At 39.1% G+C, this 18,885-nt stretch overlaps 1 protein-coding gene across 2 annotated transcripts in view; it reads right to left on the bottom strand.

Annotated features, from left to right (window-relative positions):
* Nucleotides 1–4,766: 4,766 nt before the first annotated feature.
* Nucleotides 4,767–18,885, bottom strand: part of VCAN (versican) — a 112,611-nt gene continuing 98,492 nt past the window's right edge. For both annotated transcript variants that reach the window (XM_082337140.1, XM_082337141.1), the window contains exons 13-15: nt 6,690–6,834; nt 5,365–5,547; nt 4,767–4,903 (exon numbers count right to left, since the gene is read on the bottom strand). In XM_082337140.1, the coding sequence (XP_082193266.1) occupies nt 4,773–4,903; nt 5,365–5,547; nt 6,690–6,834 (459 nt within the window). In that variant the 3' untranslated portion in view covers nt 4,767–4,772. The remainder of the gene's footprint in view (nt 4,904–5,364; nt 5,548–6,689; nt 6,835–18,885) is intronic.

Raw genomic sequence — 18,885 nt, 5'->3', positions numbered from 1 at the left:
CCCTTTCTTTGTTTGTCAGGAAAACACAGTGCGCTCATAGAGTCCTATGCATGTTACTGCTTACAATCAATAATACAAGTTGTATGTTTTCTCTGAAAAAAACACATTTGCATTTGTGCATTAATGCAGTTGCACTGAACCCAGAGATTTTTCCAATCATTTTTGGTATGCAACACCTTAAACATTTCCTGGTGAAGGAGCAATTTTCTACCTGGGGAGCTGAAGCCTACAGACAGTTTAAGTCATCTTCTACCTCTGGGGGGACAGGATGGCATGTTGCAAGCCTTTTAACTGAGCAAAGAACATGACCACTCTTTTTCCCTACGATCTGGAATAAAAAATAGCTCCGGTCCACACCAGGAGTGATTCATACCCCTCTGCCTACAAATGCCATTGAAGTTCACAGATCTGCCCAGAAGCCTTAGGAGGCATCTTTGCAGCTGCTGCTCCTTCAGCAGCCCTACTCATGCTGAGAAGGAACCGTCTGGGGTATTTTTTTTAAGACACAATAGCAGTAAGACTTCTTAGCAGACAAAAACACAGCTCTTTCAAATGCAAAAAGTCAGCATTTATAGTGTGGAAAAAAGAAAAAACCAAACCCCAAACTTACTAGAGGTGCAGAGCTTCACTGAGGATTTAATTATATCCACAAGTCATGCTCTTAGCAGGATCCAGGTTCTCACAAGTTACCTAATAGGATTTACATTGGTAGCTGCTCTTCCTCCTCTTCTTCTTGCTTCACTTCCTCCTCAATCACCCCAGGCCGCTGTGCTGCTGAGTTTTTACAGCTCAAACTTGCACCAGCTGTTGCAGTTTCAGCCTTCCATTGCCAAGGGAATGTCTCTGCTTCATGTGCTGGCTTCTGCATATGGTCACAGTAAAGATGCTGCCTACAGAAATGAAGACTTTTCGCTTAAAAAAGTATTATAGTCATAGACCTTAACCATACCCATGGGTTGAACCTCAATGTTCCTCCAGCCACTGCCCTGGCAAAGCAATTTCTGACTGTGAAGCCCTCTTTGCGGGCTATTCTTTCCAATGCTGCCAATGCAGCCCCTTGCCAGCCCATTTGTACCTTGCTGGCCCACTTGCTGCACTTCCAGGGACTTGGGTTTTCTCCAACATGGTTCATCCATTCCCAGCCTCTGACGAGTCGCTACTTGCAGCGACATCTCAGGCAAGGGATCTCATAGAAACCAATGTCCCTCAAGATCTGCCATCAGGGAGCTGTCTCTTCCTCCCTAGCTTCAAGAAGATGTGTGTCTTTTAGGGTGTAGCTGGACTACAGGCATGTTTCCACTAACCAGCACCTTCTCTTGCTATTTGAGAAGCTCTAATGAAATACGTGGCCTGGCTTATTTCTATCCTGTGTGGTGTTAACCTCTGCTCTGAGGTTCATGCCAGGAAGTCAAATACTGTCAATATCGGAAGGGACAGGAAAATTACTAGAATCATAATAGCTACTCTGCAGAGATTTTCATGGGCACACAAAATGTAATTGCTCTCATGTGGCATTTTTTGCTCTGTGCACAAAACTGCAGCCTGAGACTTGGTTGAACCAGATACTCCATGTGCTGCTGGCAACCCAAGATGTGCAGTGCACATCTGAACTCCTTTAAGCTAATGACTTTAATCATCAATGCCCCACTCTCTCCTAACCTTTCCACCTCCTAGTCTACAGCTGGCAGACAGTGTGTCAGTAGAGACAAAAAGTTTAATACTTATGCAACGGGGGAAGATTACTACAGGAATGCTACTCTGATATATGTCTTGCCTGTACTTGTAAAATACAATTTAAAATGGACTCTTCTATGTCTGCAGCAGACATAGGGTAACTTTGAAAAATAAGTTAAAAAGAGTTCTTGTTTAACTTAAAGGCAAGAAAGCAGAGCTAAGAAACACTCACTCAGAAAATCTGTATTTAAATCTCTAGTTTTGTCTTCTATCTCTCTACTCCAATCCCAACACGCTTCTGCATACTCGAGTTCAGAGATGCTCCACGTAAAGGAATCACAGCACTCGTTGTGGTAACGCCCTGGTTTCACAGTAGACCTAACTGTGATATGAGTGGGTGCATTTTGCAGGGGGTTGGTATTGGAACATTTGGGGTTTAGATCAGTATTAGAAAAAGTCTCCAAAACTGAATAAAGTTCCATTCTCTGTCTAAATAAACAAGCATGGGGAACAAGCATTTTTTGTTTTTTTGTTTTTTTTTTTTAATAAGGAATGTTGTCAGTCCTATTTTATTATGCGTAATAGAAGGAGGTGAAAAAATCAATATAAGCACTGTATCTAACCTATTTAAAACTACAATCACAATGTTATCTGAATGCCTTACAACATTGTTTAAATCCAACAAGTAGACAAGAAAACAACAAATCTATGCAGGGTTTTTTATACATATGGTGAGAAAGTTTGCAAAGTGTTAAAATATATTTTCTGTTCTGTATGCTTCTGGTACAAGGAAGTGATGTGTAGAATACTGTATATTTATGAACAGAGCCTTGACTTATACAAGCAATAATCAACTTCAAAACATACAATGTATATCTTAAAATATCCCCTAGAGCTGCTCATATAGTCAAATCCAGCACCTACTAACGTTCAGCCAGCTGACTCTCTTTGACTCCAGTGGGCACTTGACTAAGCCCATGATAATTGTGAAGTACCTGACAGTCTAATTGTATTCATATGAAAAAAATCACATTGCATAGATTTAAACAGGAAGACATGCAATAACAAGACAAGTCACAGTATAGCAAAACCTTGTTTCTTTGGTGAAACAGAAGCAGATATAAAAGTTACAAAGATCTTAGACTTTCATTCACAAAAAACCAGACATTCACATTATACACTATACAAGATAATAATATAAATAGAGAAAACTATTATGTGCATTGTTTGGGGGTGAGAGGTGGGGAATGAACCGGCCAACACAGTGACGCATTGCCACGTTGAACGCACAAAGATTGGGTACGCTCGATGGAGCAGTCACTGCAATTTCTTAAGAGATGTTGTCTGGAACTGTTAATTGTTCCCAGTGATGTATGGCAAGGTCACTCCATTGGCAGCTCTGCCTAGTACAAACTGTTACTTGTTGGCTGGGTTTCAATTCTTCTCCTTTCCCTTTCAACTTTTTGCATCATATCCCCACACTAACACAAAGGTGTAAACCTCCCATCTGTGTTTGTATTTGTAATGTTATTTTAAAAGGTATATCATAGGGAACTTACTGTTCTTTATTTTCACTTTTTTTTTTTTTTTTTTTTTTTTTTTTGTCCTGTGCCCAAAGGTGTGCAAGGCACTTTGCAGAAATAACAGTCCTTTCTGTGGAGAGGTCGTTTCAAACATTACCTTCTACACTTACTGTACACATACAGGTCAGTCGTCGAGCTGACCAGGGTAAGAAACCATAATAGAAAACTCCTACGTACACACTGCACCAACTACAACCTATATTCTCTTTGTGCACACATTTCTTTCTAGAAAGCCAAGATTCTGATTCTTCTGTAAGTCACACAGTTCTCACCCATCTAACCGCAAATAAATGATCCTGTTTAGTAGGAATTTTGTTCTCCAGGGAAATAGCAGTTGAACTGAAAGATGGTTCCAAAAGTGGAGCTCAGGGGCTAATACTGCACTGGCGAGCTCTTTTAATCTTCTTTGCATGGGTAAAATAACATCCAATAAATTAAATCAGTATGGCTTACTTCATTTATTTATGTACGCTTCACAGCTGCAGCATTCATACACAAACATTCATTACTTTATAAAAAGATTAAAAAATGGTTATATATACAAAATTATTTACTTTTTTGATTTTTGTTTGTTTTTTACAAAAAAAATCCCCCAAACACCAGGTCTATCTCCATTTCAGAATGCAGAGACCTGTAATATAGACCTTGTGGTTAATGTCGTGAAAGTAATTTTTTTTCTTTTTTTTTCTTCTTTTTTTTCTTTTCAAAAAAGTGGCCCTGGCTGATAAAGTTAATGTATTAGCACTTGGATTTTTACAGGCCCTCCTTGTCATACACAACTCCTCCATGCAGTCCTTTCTTACGATTGGTGAAGCTGGAATGGAGAGCAGGAAAAAAGTTCCAGATTGCAGTCCCTAGTTCATGCTTCATGCCATGTTTATGTGCTCTGTCTAAACTTTGCGTCACATGGACACAAACTGCACCTTGGATGGGAATTGGCACAGTTCCCATTAAAAAAAAAAAAAAGTCATGTAACTTGTGTGTTTATCTTCACCTGATAATAGCAAATTTCAGTCAGTGAAGTTATTTCAACCATTTCCAGCCTAAGTAAACAACATAAAAACGTCATAAATGACTGAAGACCTCTGAGGCCATTCTAACCATAAATATGCCTGAAATTAGTGTGACTTTTCATTTTATATACAGGATTTTAAAAACAACACACAATTAAACAACATTAAAATCATCTTATTTACATTTTCATTGGTGCTAAAATTGAGCTGTTTAAATATTGCAGAAGGCTGGTATATATCATAAAATGGTCCACACCGATGGCATATAGAAAACTAATAATCTTTATAGGCTGGAAATGGTTTCCTTTTATCCCCATAAGCACTTCTCCTTTTTTTTTTTTTTTAATTTTCTGATAAACACCATATTTTTGCAAAATGCATTGTGAATACCGCAGTCCATAGTTTCAAAACAATTTGATAATACTCCTATAAGTGATAGAAAAGGCACAGAAAGTTATGACTTTGGCTGAAATGGTGGAAATCCCCATTCACCATTTAGCTCTCAGCGCCTTGAGTCCTGCCACGTCCTGATCCAGCGATGATAGTGTTTTGATGAATTTAATGGTGCTCCCTTTCCTGATGAAGAATGTTTATAGTAGTATTTCTTAGAGTAAGTCCTTTGGTATGTGGACGCTGCAATGAGAAGGAGGAAAAAAGGGAAATTAGTTTAAAATTATTTAAGTCTCACTTCACATTACAGTTCCACTTATTCTTGATTAATTAGAGGGTTAAAAAATTATTAACTGGTACTATGACCATGTTACAGACAGGAGAAACATCTCTTACACACAGTTACACCACAGTTGCAGAAAGAATTGTTAGTATTATTAGGAACCTGTTGGTTTCAGGGGCTTTGTAAGAATGTTGTTGTTTACTTTAAAAGAATCTTAATGGCTTCTGTAAAAACAGAAAGGGAACATTTTCATTAATTTTGGAGGCCTGATGTTTTTTCCTACAGATAGAGTGAGCAGTATTGCTGTCATAATTTGTCATACCAGATTTGCACTTCTCTTAAAATATATGTTCATTACTTATTAATCTTAAATTAGTCTATTGTTTCTGATCCAGCACTGGTTTGCTTTCAAAGAACTCACGATTCATGCAAGTAATTTTAGGCATATCCCATCTTCCATTCCCTTGACACCGGATGGTTGGAATATGACGCTGGATGAAACCATCTTTGCAGTGATATCTAATAAGGGAGTTGATCTCATAACGCGGTTTCATCTTCCCAAAGGTCTTTGCATTTTCCACAACAGGAGGCTGACCGCAAGCAACTGAAAGGAAGAGAGAACATAAACCAAAACTTCAGTTTGTAAATGCACTTCTGAATATGGTAGTGACCTCCTAACTCTGGCTAAGGGAAGATGTCAAGGGACCTCAGTTAGACTCCCAAGAGACGCATCCAAATAAGGACAGGGAGATCAGTCCTTTCCATAGTTCTCCAGTCTTGTAGACCAAATACACTAATGATGAAAATTGGAACACAGCAGATAGTATGGTTAGTATTGCCTTTTTGGTTTAAATTTCTGAGGTAAATTTGAACCAAAAAGGTTGGCATACTCACACAAAGAAGTGATTTTCACTGGAAAGCTGCAAAACCTGAAAACCAGTGAAGTTATTACAGGCATTTAAGAAAACAATACTTCTCATGTCTTCCTCAACAATAGACTATTTAAAAGCACTTAGAACTGGTGGACCTGTCAAGGCCCAGAAAACATGTTAACAAAAAGTTGTAAATGGTAATTGGGAACAATGGAGCACACACAAGATTTTGGCTGCTTCTTTACTTTCCCAGTCTCAAGAGGCAGAAGCAATTCCTAAAGTATTGCTGTACAGCTCCTGGTAACAGTCAGGTTTCCTGTAAGTATCAGCTCTAACAGCGTATAAACCAAATGTGCTTTTCAGATTTCAGTGGTGCCATTAAACTTAATGGTTTTGGAAAAGAAGACGACAAAGGTCAGCATTACTCGATGGGTGAAAGGTATGCTCAACTGAAGCTGAAAAGCTAACCACATACCAGTGGTGAGCTGCACGCTCTGACTGCAAACCAATATTCTGCTGCCCACATACTTCCCAGTGATGCCATCTCAGGAAAGAAGAGTTGGTAATATTTTCATGTTATGCAAGTAAAGCAGGCCTGCCAGGCACATGAATGCCTCTTTTGCTGAGATCTCTACCTAAGAAGAAATTTACCTGTCTTTAACCAAGAGTTTCAACTGTGTACAGTTTTGTGTCTGACTCAAGAACAGATTAGGTAGAGATGTGATACGTGGATACAGATGAAGGATGACTTTGTGAGGCTAACTCAGTTGAAGGCTCACTGTACTCGTCACCAGAAATCAGCTAGAATTTGTCATTTTAATTTTATAAAACAGGAATTTAGAGAATTATGCTATTGCTACTGGAAAGTTTGTACCTGTTCCTTTCTTGCAGGTATAGGTAAGGTGATAATTGCATGGTACATCATTCCACTGCCCATTCTCATGCCATATTATAACAACACAGTCTTCTCCAGCAGAAAAGAAGCTGTCTGGCTGGTTCGGTCGCCAGTTCTCATATTGCTGCAGAAAAGAGGAGCAAAACCATTATTCCCAGTGCTGGAGTACATTTACATTCCATTTTACAGAAGAACACATGATATTACCTTTGGTGAAGAGCAATCTCAATTGTTTGATTCAGGCTGTTAAGCATAACCTAAACAAAGCTAGATTTATAATATCCTCCCACTTTATTATCAGATTATCTCAATGGGAAAAAATATTCTGATCTAACTTCTCACTTATTGTAAACTAATGTCAGGTGAACAAAACAAGGTGACAATTCAGTGCAAGCAAAATCTGATCCTAAGTGTGTTGAAACACACCCTTTCCTACATAGACAGACATGAAGGGGAATGCCAGAAAATGCAGTAAATAGCCTATTACCCTCGTTAGTGCACATCTACTAAATGGCAAATTACAGGCTAACTTCTCAGACTCAAATTATTTATTCTCTGACCTCATTTAATGAAGTAATTCAACGGGATGACGTGCAGAATTAGGTGTAAAATAAGTAAAGGTGTCAGAATGTACCCGCAGATCATTGCAGATTGGTATTTCCATTAAAAAGGCCTAGGTGGCAGATTCAGCATATACAGCAGCCTTTCAGCTTTAGAAAGGATGATCCAAATTCTGCCTACTGTAGAAAAACTAACTCCAGACATCTATGAATAAATATGAATAAAACCAGAAACTGGCACACTAGTTTTAGAAGTAGAAATCTGATTGTTGGTATGTGACAAAAAAGAAAGAACCTTCAAATGGCTAAAAAATATCTTTAGCATAAAAAAAAAACGGTTCTTAGCCCTGCACCTGGGACACACAGCTGGCATATTGATTTGGGCATCCAAGCTGACTACATGTGGGTCTGCACTTATTTAGCTACACAGCTCTGCAGCTTTCAGCTCTATCTACCTAAAGATATGCCCCCACCAAGAGCTGTGGATGCTAGCTGCTGGCAGGCTGTACACGGCTCCATGCATGGGCTAAACCCACATTTATTCCACTGTAGAATGCACTCTTTCAAGCATGGGTAAGTTCATCATTGCACGATGTCATTTTTGGGGTGAAAATTAGGGAGGATTTAGTTGTTTTTTTCAATCAATAAGCAGGAAAAATAGAAACAAAGGGAGTGGCACACCAATTGAAAATCTACGCAGTAGTCCTCGTTAGGGGACATATAGCTTACAGTCAGCAGAGGTGGGATAATCTTCATCCCACTTCCAGTTTCATCTTGATCCCAAATGAAGCACAGTAATTTGAGATTTGCATAACATTACATAAAGAAAAGCGAGAGAAGATTTGGGAAACTATTCTTAGTGATTTTCTTTGGAATTTCTGTTGTGTCACTCCAAGAAGAATTTAATGAAGGATAAAATTAGATATCTGAAAGAACTGGAATTCACATAAATGTGAGACATTAACCAGGCAGCTAGCCCCTTGTATGGTCAAAATGACACAGTTTCTACAGTGCTTATAGTTTCCTCACTGCTTACTTCTTTCTTTCTAAGGCTGGCCCATATAAATGTTACAAAAATTTAGCTTTCTATTTTCTTAACTTTATGAAATAACCATTACTCACTGCCTGGGTGAACACATTTTAGAAATAAAGTTAACGTACCCCACACAAGTAGTATTTACCTTACAATGAATCAAACTATGAAAAAACTGAGTTAAATACTTAACTTTTTCCTACCACATGCCATCTTACCCATCACAGGTTTTAATTATCCAAGCAATTGAACAATCGTGGTCTAAATAAATTTGTTCTGCACTGAATTTATTACCTCTAGTAAAACATCCCCCTTTTTACGTGGAACTAACTTAATTCCATCTCTACATTTCAGTGTTTAATAGTCCTAAACTACAATACACACTAACTCATTTACTCAGGTCCAGAATTCAGCATTTCACATTAGCTTCTAAATCAGAGTAAGAATTTTGCAAGCACAGTAGCCAAATACCATACGTATGAGTCAAATGGGATCTGCGATGTGGGGGGCTTCCTGCAACACCTAGTGCAAAAAAGAAATGCAAGCTCTGTGCGTATCTCCTGAGCCAGCGAGAAGGAAAATGGGGAGGAAGGAATATGCCCATGCATAGTGTGTATTAATGTAACTCAGAGTGCTCCAAGACCTCTTTTCCAAAAGGGCATTTTGGAATGGCCACTGAGCCAAAGGTCTAGCACCTTTTTACAGCAGAGCTGGTTAAGGATGCAGGAGTCTGATCCAAAAAGGTCATGTTATTACAACATAGAAAGCTACTGCCTGCTAAACCAGGGATAGCTGAGTGCATGCACACACTGAAGGCTTAGGCTTGCCAATGCTGCTGCACCAGATACCTGCTCCACCTTCTCTACATGGCAGGCTGTGATGCACCTTCAGGAGCACCACAAAGCACAAGGCATTGAAGGAAAATTGGTGTACGTTTCCCTCGCACTGCAGGGAAGTCTGTATGTGTTGCAGAGGTGGGGTAAGCAGAAAGAAGTGATCACCTCTCACTTTCACCTCTGAATGGTAAAAAACCAGCTGCTCACTCACTCTCTCCCTTCCCCAGTGGAATGGGGGAGAGAATCGGGGGAAAAAAAAGTAAAACCCATGGGTTGAGATGAAGTTATTTTAATAGGACAGCAAAGGAAGATAAAATAATACTAATACTAATACTAATACTAATACTAATACTAATGTTGATAAAAGAACATACAAAACAAGTGATGCACAATGCAATTGCTCACTACCCACCAACTGATGCCCAGCTCATCCCTGAGCAGTGATTGTTGCTCCCCAGCCAACTCCCCCCAGTTTATATACTGAGCATGACATCATATGGTACGGAATAGCCCTTTGGCCAGCCTGGGTCAGCTGTCCTGGCTGTGCTCCCTCCCAGCTTCTTGTGCACCGGGCAGAGCATGTGAAGCTGAAAAGTCCTTGACTGGTGTAAGCCCTACTTAGCAACAACTAAAACATCAGTGTGTTATCAACATTATTCTTATCCTAAATCCAAAACACAGCACTATACCAGCTACTAGGAAGAAAATTAACTCTATCCCAGCTGAAACCAGGACAGATAGGCAGCAACTTCTCTAGCTGAGGCAATCCAATTGCTTTCAGGAATATGCCCAGACATACGGACACATAGAAAAATTAAAGAAAACATCCAGGTTAGTGGTAGAAAAGTTTGATCAATAACGTCCTGACAGCAAAGGAAAGACTTCAACAAGCCTTGCAGCTGTTTCTTGTGGAAATGATACTAGAGAGCTGTTTGCTTCCATAGGGATCAGAGTGTGGGAATGAAGGATATTTAATGGCTATTGGGGGCATGTAAGCCGAAGGTGCTCAGCAGCTTGCCAGCTCCCACCCTAAGCACATAGACTCCACATGCTCTTACTTGCCTTGCCATAATGACTCCAAAATTTGTGTTTGCTTTGCTGGCAGGGCTGCAGCATAATGGCAAAGGAATATATCTAGGCCCTGTGGTTTATTCAGGAATGTCTGATATCCTCCAGTGTGGCTTGCTGTTACCTCACATCTGATATCATCATTGCATGGATTTATTTTGGCTGAATAACTCTGATTTTGCTTGGGTTTAATGCCAGAATTGCTTAGCAGAGGAAGTTCCAGACTGCTGAATTGCTTTCTTAGGTCTCCACCCAGCTCTTCTGTAGTTTTTCAATGCCTTATTTAGCCACTGATAATGGGATAATGATACAAAAAGATTCTCACAGTTTGAGTGGAATAAGTTGCTAGACAAATAAACTAATATTTTTGCTTTCCTCTTACAGATTACATTTTTGCATGACCATGAACATGATTCGGGTTTTAACTTACACTAGTGTAAATCGGGGGTGACTGCACTATCTCCAGTAAACCTACATCAGCAAAAAATTAATGGGAAAGAACCAAATCCCATAAGTTATGTACTGATTTGTGCTGTTTGTTTTCAAAGGTATCCCTTACAATCTCTCATACCAAGTATGCTAAGTGTAGACTCCCCTGCCCTTGCAATAAGTGCAGTAAGTGCCTAAGATACTCTGATCATAATTATTTTGTTGGGAAACACTGCTCAAAATATCCCGACCAAGATGTCCTTTTTGAAGTGGCTATGTCATTGTATTGCCTGTGTCCTTGTATTTCAATGCATTACAGTCTTTTAGAAAAGTATATTGTACAAAAAAAACCCAAAACAAAACAAAAAACCAAACTTCATTCGTTGGTAACATGTACCATATAGGTTTTTTTTAGTTTTTAAGATCATATCCAAAAAAGATCAGCCGTATTCACAGATGAGCCAAAAACTGCTGGCATCGTTCCAGCCACCCTGCTGCTAGGTTATATCTTCATGTAAACCGTTATTGTCTCAGCAGACCAATGAAACCACACTAAGGAGCACTGTGTTTGAATTGATAAAGCTCAAGACATCCTTTTGCCAACAACCAAGCTTCAATCAACACCTTTAGCAATACTCTTAGCTGCATCATTCATAAGATACGACTTATGTTTCTGAAAACCTAGATAGATTCAAATGCTAAGTTAATACATGGAAGAAAACCGGCTATGACCCTTTTAGTCCTCAGCAGAAATATTTGCACTGTGTGATCGTACAGAGGGACCTAAAAACTATTACTACCCTGTTTTTTAAGCAACATTAACGCAAAACATGTTAAGTTTTCCCCTGGACTAAAATGCAAAGCACCTCCAGACTGTACATTTTAGGACATACAATCTTAATTATGTACATGACTCAAAATATACTTCGAAGGAGGTTTGTCCCACTATACCTTTCTCCTCCAGCTATGAAGCATGCTTTGCTGAGGTGGCTGTGGAGAGGGAAGTTCAAAGCAATGCAGGGGGATGAAGGCTGGAAGCACACACCTTAGGCTCAGGCAGACACCACTGCACCAGCCACCCTGCAATGCTCTCAACATCCATGATGGCAAGACACTTGGGGTTTTTTATCAGAAAACTGAGGTTTCTGTGTGATCAGGTAACTGCAGGACCTAGCCTTGGGGACAGGATTTTGGTCCCTGTACGTTCATTTGGTCCTTTGGAAGCCACACCACTAGTCTGTCTTGCCATCATTTCAGGCTGAGAACTGGAGCTCCTGTTATGCTCTTTATGCCATTAATTATACCATAATAATTAATTAATCTTTCTTGTACAGTTTTTTTGCTGAAACCAAAGCCTGCACTGACACATTGGATTTACTTGTTCTAACTTTCTCTGCTAAAGAGCACTGAAAATTTTCCTGCAGAAAGAGGGTAAATGGACCATGGGTTAGAGCTGCAGCTCAGATGGGGTTCAGTTCTTCAGGCTTACTACGTGGCATTGGACAACGCACTTGGCTGGCTGATTCCCAGTCTGTAAAACAGTGACAATGTATTCTCTTGCCTCACAGGAGGAGCTTGGATGTGACGGTTACAAGAGCCCTTGAAGACATTTTATTAAGTTCCACATTTTTGGGGAGGATTTCCTTATATGGCATTGAATTAACTCACAGCCATAATCTGCCAGTTGGGTGATAGGCTGACTTTTCACATAAATTAAATCTAAGATAGCCAGGACCATAGCAAGAGCTATAAAGCAGCTAACTTTATTAGCTAGTCACTACTTTTTCTCATTCAGATGGCTGCTAATTAAAGTGAATGAACATAGCCTTCCCTTCATGAACAAGATCCTACCTTGTGGGAGATTTGTTATTTAAATTTTCAGATAATCAGCCTTATTTGAAGGACTCATTTCCTTATTAATGAGTAATCCACTCAGATTTTTCAGATGTTTGCACTGCCAAGGTGAATCTACAAGTAAGCAGTATCTCAGCTTTGTGACACTCATTTGGAAATTTCAGCCATTCCTTTATCTCCAAAAGGCACACCAAGTGGCTGAGATCAATCACTTGGATTTTACATTCCAAAATAGTCAACAAGCACTTTGTTTAATGAAGCACAACAACGTAAACTACTGATGCAAAAAAAATTTACTGCTTGACCTCCTTATTGTGTAAAGGCCAATAATCTTTAGTACATAACTAAAGCTAGGAAATAATTTACTTGAAATACATCTATTTAGATTTACAGGGTTAATACTTTTCCTTCTGGGAAAAGGAAGCGTGTTTTCAGCGTGTTTTCAGCATGTTTAAATAAGCTTAAAGTACAAATATCTCTTGGCACTTTTTGGCATTTGTAATTTCCAATGTGATTTTTATTTTCTTTCATTCTGGCTGCTTCCCTATCTGATTGTTTCTTAATGCAAGACTAATGAGGTGAATAAAAAAAAAACAACGAAAGATGTAGGAACTGGCTGACTGGATGCTCTCTGTTCCATCTCATTTTAAAGTGAAGCAACATTTCCTCCCTGGTATTTATCACTAAACAAGCTGAGACTACCACTGCAAAGCTTACGGGCTATTGTCCTTCCCCCCGCCCCCTAACTCTGCTAAGAATAGGAATACGCTTTTTTCACAATAGCAGACAACTTCTTAGAAATCTTTATCACGAAAGCCCCTGAACAAGTCCCTTGCTGTGGAGGTTCTGTTATAATTGGATAGCTTAACTAAAAATTACATTTCACTTTCAGTACATCCTGGCAATTACCCAGTTTTATAGGTTGGCTGAACTACAACAAGATCAGCACAAGGTTACAATGAGTACATGGATCAGTTCAGAAAACTCTTGTTTGTGGCTCATGGTGTTATACAGCACTGATTCTGTTACATGAGACACACACGGGAAATTTGAAAGGGATTGCATTTCCTTTCAACAGAAAAAAAATCAAACAGATTACTGTGAAGATTTGGCAATGTCTGAAATAATTCCATTAAGTTCACCTAGTATTCAAATGCATTTATACATTGGGAAAGACAAGAAACTACCTTACAGCATATGCTCTGTTTCACTTAATTTCACCCTAGTCCTGCAAAGGATTTTTCTGTTTAATTTTATGAATGAGAGCAGTCTGACAGAACTCACCAAAAGCACTCATGAGATTAGAAACTCCATTCAGTGAGTGCTTAAGCATATACTTTGCTTTAAAGGCATAGGTGGTGCCCTAAACTCTATAGGGTAGATCACATGCACCGTTCAGACACATGCTAAAATAACTTGCTGAAGGAGGGACCGAGCTAAGTGTGTTGGTAAATCTTTGCTGGGAGAAACTGTAGTCAATTTGAAGACAACTGCTATATTTAAACTTATCTACAAGTACACACAAAAATCACAGGTCATGATCCTGATATTTTTTTAGATCATAGTTGAATGGCTTCCCTCAAGCCCTTAATCTGGGCTTTATTTGCATGGGATTTGGGAAACAGGTAGGATTTGGATCAGGCAGGCACTCAACACTGCCCATTACAGAATCACACTGTGAGCAAAACAAACTCCCAGAAGGAGCTTTGCAAAAGATTTCACTTGAAAGGGTTTTTTGGTAACAGAGCAGTGAGATGCACTGAAAAACTCTTTGATTTCCTATGCAACAGCTTGCAAGAAGAGGACTCTGAATAACATACACTCACATGTATATCCATGAATATCCACAAGCACTGATTGGAGATTGAATAAGCAGTAAGATCTATGCAAAAAATAATTTGGGAAAGAAATCTAAGGAATACAGATGAAACAAGTGAAAAAGGGTAGCTGATAAAGCTGAAACATAAAAGCACTGTCAGTCCTATCTTTTGAGGGGAGTTGATCATGTGGTGGAGCAGATGACTAGCTCTTTGACTTTTTTTTTAAACAATATCATAGTATGACAACTTTTCCATGAGAAGCAGAAACCACTAAGTATGGCAAGAAGCTCCCACTAGATGGCAATGTCTACTCAGTACTGAGTCATGATACTAACTGAGTAGTTCCCAGATAATTATTGTTCAGAAAAGAGATCTCTTTTATTAACTCTTTAAAAGCTAATTGAAGCCAGTGGACACAACTCCATTGACTTTTATCTGCTCTGTACCAACTCTTCGTAGAGTAATAACTTTCATCATGGTTCACACACTGTATAGTTCAATTTTGTGGGTGTACTGTGTGTGCTGGGCTTTCAGAAGTCACCTTAGTACAGAGACTGAAAAACGAGCGGCAAAGAGCTGGTGAAATTCTCTTGCTAATGGGCAGGTGTTTTACTGTGGAAGAAAAGTATGGTAGGGTGTTAAATGCTGGTTGGTATAATACAAGTTCTTTGGGAGTCACACTAACATAATTGTATATTATCAACACGATGCAAATTGCATGGGGTGTGACTTATTCTTTTTGTGCAAAACTACCAGGAGAGCCACTGAAAAAAGGAAAATCCTGCACTTTGTCATTTATGTCAACAATTACTGCAGGTTTGAAGCTGTCCAAGAGTTTAAGCCCAGAGCCAACTATAACGAGGCTCTGAAGTAACTGCTGACCCCCCGGGTAAAAATGAGACAAAAAACCACTTTGTCTAAGAGGCCCTCCTTACTGCCTATGACATACTGAACTAAAAATATACCTGTCATTAATAACATTATATAGTTCTCCTCCATTTAAATGCAGGTCAAATGAGCATCTTAAAAAGAGGCAGTAATGACTGACTGCAGCACAAAACCAAAACATTTGGTAGATTTAAAATCTCCTTCTCCAAGGATCCTGTGGGACATGGGCACAATGAGCTTTTTGTTTGCAGCTGACTACAGTACTTTTTAGTTTGTTTGCTTTATTTAACCCTCAGAGGCAGGCTCCTTCCCTACAATACTCCATGCCTTTTGAACGTCTTTGTGTTCAATAAAGTTACTCTTTCTGAGAGGGGTGCAGTTACAGATTTGCGCAAGTTAAAGCATTCTGATTCACTGACCAATAAAGGAAGGAAAAAAGAGGGCTTTGTTTTTGCCAGAATTAAACTTCTGTTTTGTTTTGCATTTGTTTTTTTTAATGTAGCTACCTAACACTGACAACCTGAGGTCCAGCATTGCAAAACACAAAGCATAAACGCTCCTACGCTGAAGGGAAGAAAAACTAACGTAGAGTCTCTGGACAGTTTTAAAAGTGGCAATATGCCCCATTACTTTCCTAGCTGGCAGCATTCTCCAAGTGACAGACAATCTGGCCACAGACACTAGCCAGCTCCTTATTACAGCACTAATCTTATGTAATGGGAGTGAGCTCACCGCCCTACAAAGCACTAATTATCAACAGCATTTTCCAAAGGATATGAATAACTCCCCTTGTGAGACGGAGGCCCAAGGCACAACCCCAAGTAGCTATATGCGCTTAATCCATAACATGAATAGCTCCAAAGGACTCCTTTACCGCTGTGCCTGCTCACAAGGGTCCTTAACAGTGAAATGCCAGCAATCCAAATACAATGGAGAAGCTGCCAAAAGCAACACCAGATTTTTTCTATTTGGATGGGTGTGCTTTACAGCTGTAAAAGTTACTGTTCACAGAACTAAGTGAATTATTTAAATTCAATTTCCCTAAGATATTTTCAAATGTCACATTGTGTTCACTCTTCCTTTGATCAAGCCAATTATTAAATGTCTCCACTGATAATGTAAGTTTTGTTTTTTTGTAGTTTGTATCACATCAGGTTTAAAGTATACAAAGATCCACGTAGGCATGGACAAATTCTTTTCACACAGTTGTGTATTTAGGCCTTGCTTTCTTCCCCTGTATCACTCTGATTATTCCAAGTGTATTTGTTTTTATTGCTTAGAGATTTTTATGATAATTGTGGGATGAAGACTGTCCATGATTCATCCACAAAGAGTTGTTCACTATCACAGAAATGTTGGGAGAAAAGTCTACAGAAAAGTGCAAGAATAATTTTGATTCTGGAATTTTTTAAATGTAAACAAAGTCTTACATATAGCCATTTTCATTCCTGTGTAGAATGTAAATCAGAGGAAAACTAACACTTTCCCACACCAAATGCCAACAGAACAGCCTTATAACTACACTGCAATAGAAGAAAAGCAGAGCTAACAAAACATGCTCTTTAAAATACTGTATTATTTTCTTCTGCCTTTTGCATCTGTCAATGTAATCATACCTGAAATGTCTTGAACAGAAATTGGCTTGATTTTCAGGAAGTAATGAATAATGCAGCTCTAAAAATGTTGGGGTGCTGTGAGTTCTCTGAACACACTTTGGTACCTGCTTTCACTACCTTCACCTTTGAGACAAATTATCTGAAGTTAGGGACTAGGCAGATAAGCCAAAGTTTGCAGCTTACAAATTCCCTTCCTAGTGGTCCACGCGATCTCAGATGTTGCTGGTATTCCAAGCCCTTGCTTGTGGCAGTGGCCCCTAATCTCCAGCTCTCACTGAACTTGCACCACAAGTGAGGATCCAGGTTTCCTGAAAGAGTATTCACTTTTTATGTTGTACTAGCACAGCTGGAATCAACTCTTTTCCCTTGATACAGAAAGGGAATGGTTGCTGCTGCCAAAGTGTTTTTCATATGGCCTATCAGCTCCAGAACACAAATCCACCTCTCCCAACCACCAGAAACACTGAAAAAGTCTTTCTTTCAAAAACAGAAAAAAGAAAAGAAAAAAAAGAGAGAGAGCAGGAACACACTGGAGATGAGAAAAGATTACTTCCTGCTATACGGATACAGTACAGAAGATCAGACAAATTAGATTCATACAGGTGGCCAGCAATGGATCCCACAGTTTAGTATAATTATAGCTTATTTTGTTCTGCATATTGGGCAAGGTAGCCTCAGCTTATCCAAGCAACTCCTTTGAAGATGTTCTCTGACCTTTGCCAAGAAGCTCCCAATTTGGTTTTTAAAGAAATTGCAAAAAAGACAAATATAAGGAAATTGGCCTTGCCAATAAAATTCAGTATAATGAAATGTTACCTGGAAAGTAATTTGTTTATGGAAAAGTAGCACCTGGACTGAAAACTAAACTTTAGGGCATGAGAGGTATGACCCAACTACTTTATTCATGTTCTTTTGCACTTGTCAAGCCCAGTCTGTGTTTGGGATGTAGTGGGTACAGCATGCTGAAGAGGCATCTTTTACCAGGAGATAGTGAGACTTTATCTACACAACCCAATCCATTGCGTAAGATTATGCTATTTTGTCTGAAAGGCAAGAAACTGCTGAGCAGTTTTAAATTAAAAAACGTTTTACAATTAAGAAATAAACCTGCCAAAATCCCCTAAAAGCACACAGATAACTATGCATCGAACACTTCAGTGAGATAGATCAAAAAGCCTCCTCAAATTCTCTTTGCAGGAACAGAGCCTACAATACTTTGATTTACAAGGGTGCCCATTTCTATTTTGTTAGGATAATTTTCCTTGACTTAAAAGTTCTTGTTATGGAAAACAGGTAGACTCAATACAGACACGGACAAATGTCATGTGGACCAAAATTTTAAAATACTGTTCCTTGCTTTCCCACAGAATCTGATTGTACTTGCTTCATTATTCAAGACACCAACATTTTCCTTGAGGAACTCTGAGAATCAGAGCGTGTATTTACAAGATCACTCTTCATTTATTCCAAGGCTTGCTTACTGGCATTATTTTTGCAAGTTAAATATAAATTCCAGTTGATACATGAAAAACATGCACAGGAATAGAGGGGTTTTTTTGATCGCTGCTGTTTTTGTTGAATTGGGTTAAAAAAAAGAATGCCAAGATATTGAAGGTGGCTGACTATAGTTAGTCCACCACCAGGCACCTAAATAATTGCCCTTGTTTTCAGTAAGGCTGTGCGCCTGTCAAGGGTACTCTAGGTTCAGTGTAGGTTTTCCAGTAAGAACCTTAATTCTATATGCTCACTTTTTAAAAATCTTGGTTACATTGTCCCACATGCCTTAACAAACCAACCAACCTTCCATCCCACTGAAGGGGCATGAACTGATCTCATCTGGACACTGCACAGAAAACTGAATGGCCCTTGCTTGTTTGACTGGCGAAACTACCATCCACGGATTCATGAGGTAAGGGAAATTTCCGCAACCTCATCTGAGAATTTAAGCTTTCTCACATTACCAGACCAATGACAAAGGTGAGTTTATCACTCTCATCTCACATGAATTGACAAGAACTGTGCTCAAAAAAAGCCCCCCCCTGTATTTTGGGAGCCAATGGAAGTGAGGCAG

Source organism: Platalea leucorodia (assembly GCF_965183815.1).
Source record: "Platalea leucorodia genome assembly, chromosome: Z".
NCBI classification, from domain to species: Eukaryota; Metazoa; Chordata; class Aves; order Pelecaniformes; family Threskiornithidae; genus Platalea; species Platalea leucorodia.
This window is presented reverse-complemented; position numbering and strand designations above follow the sequence as displayed.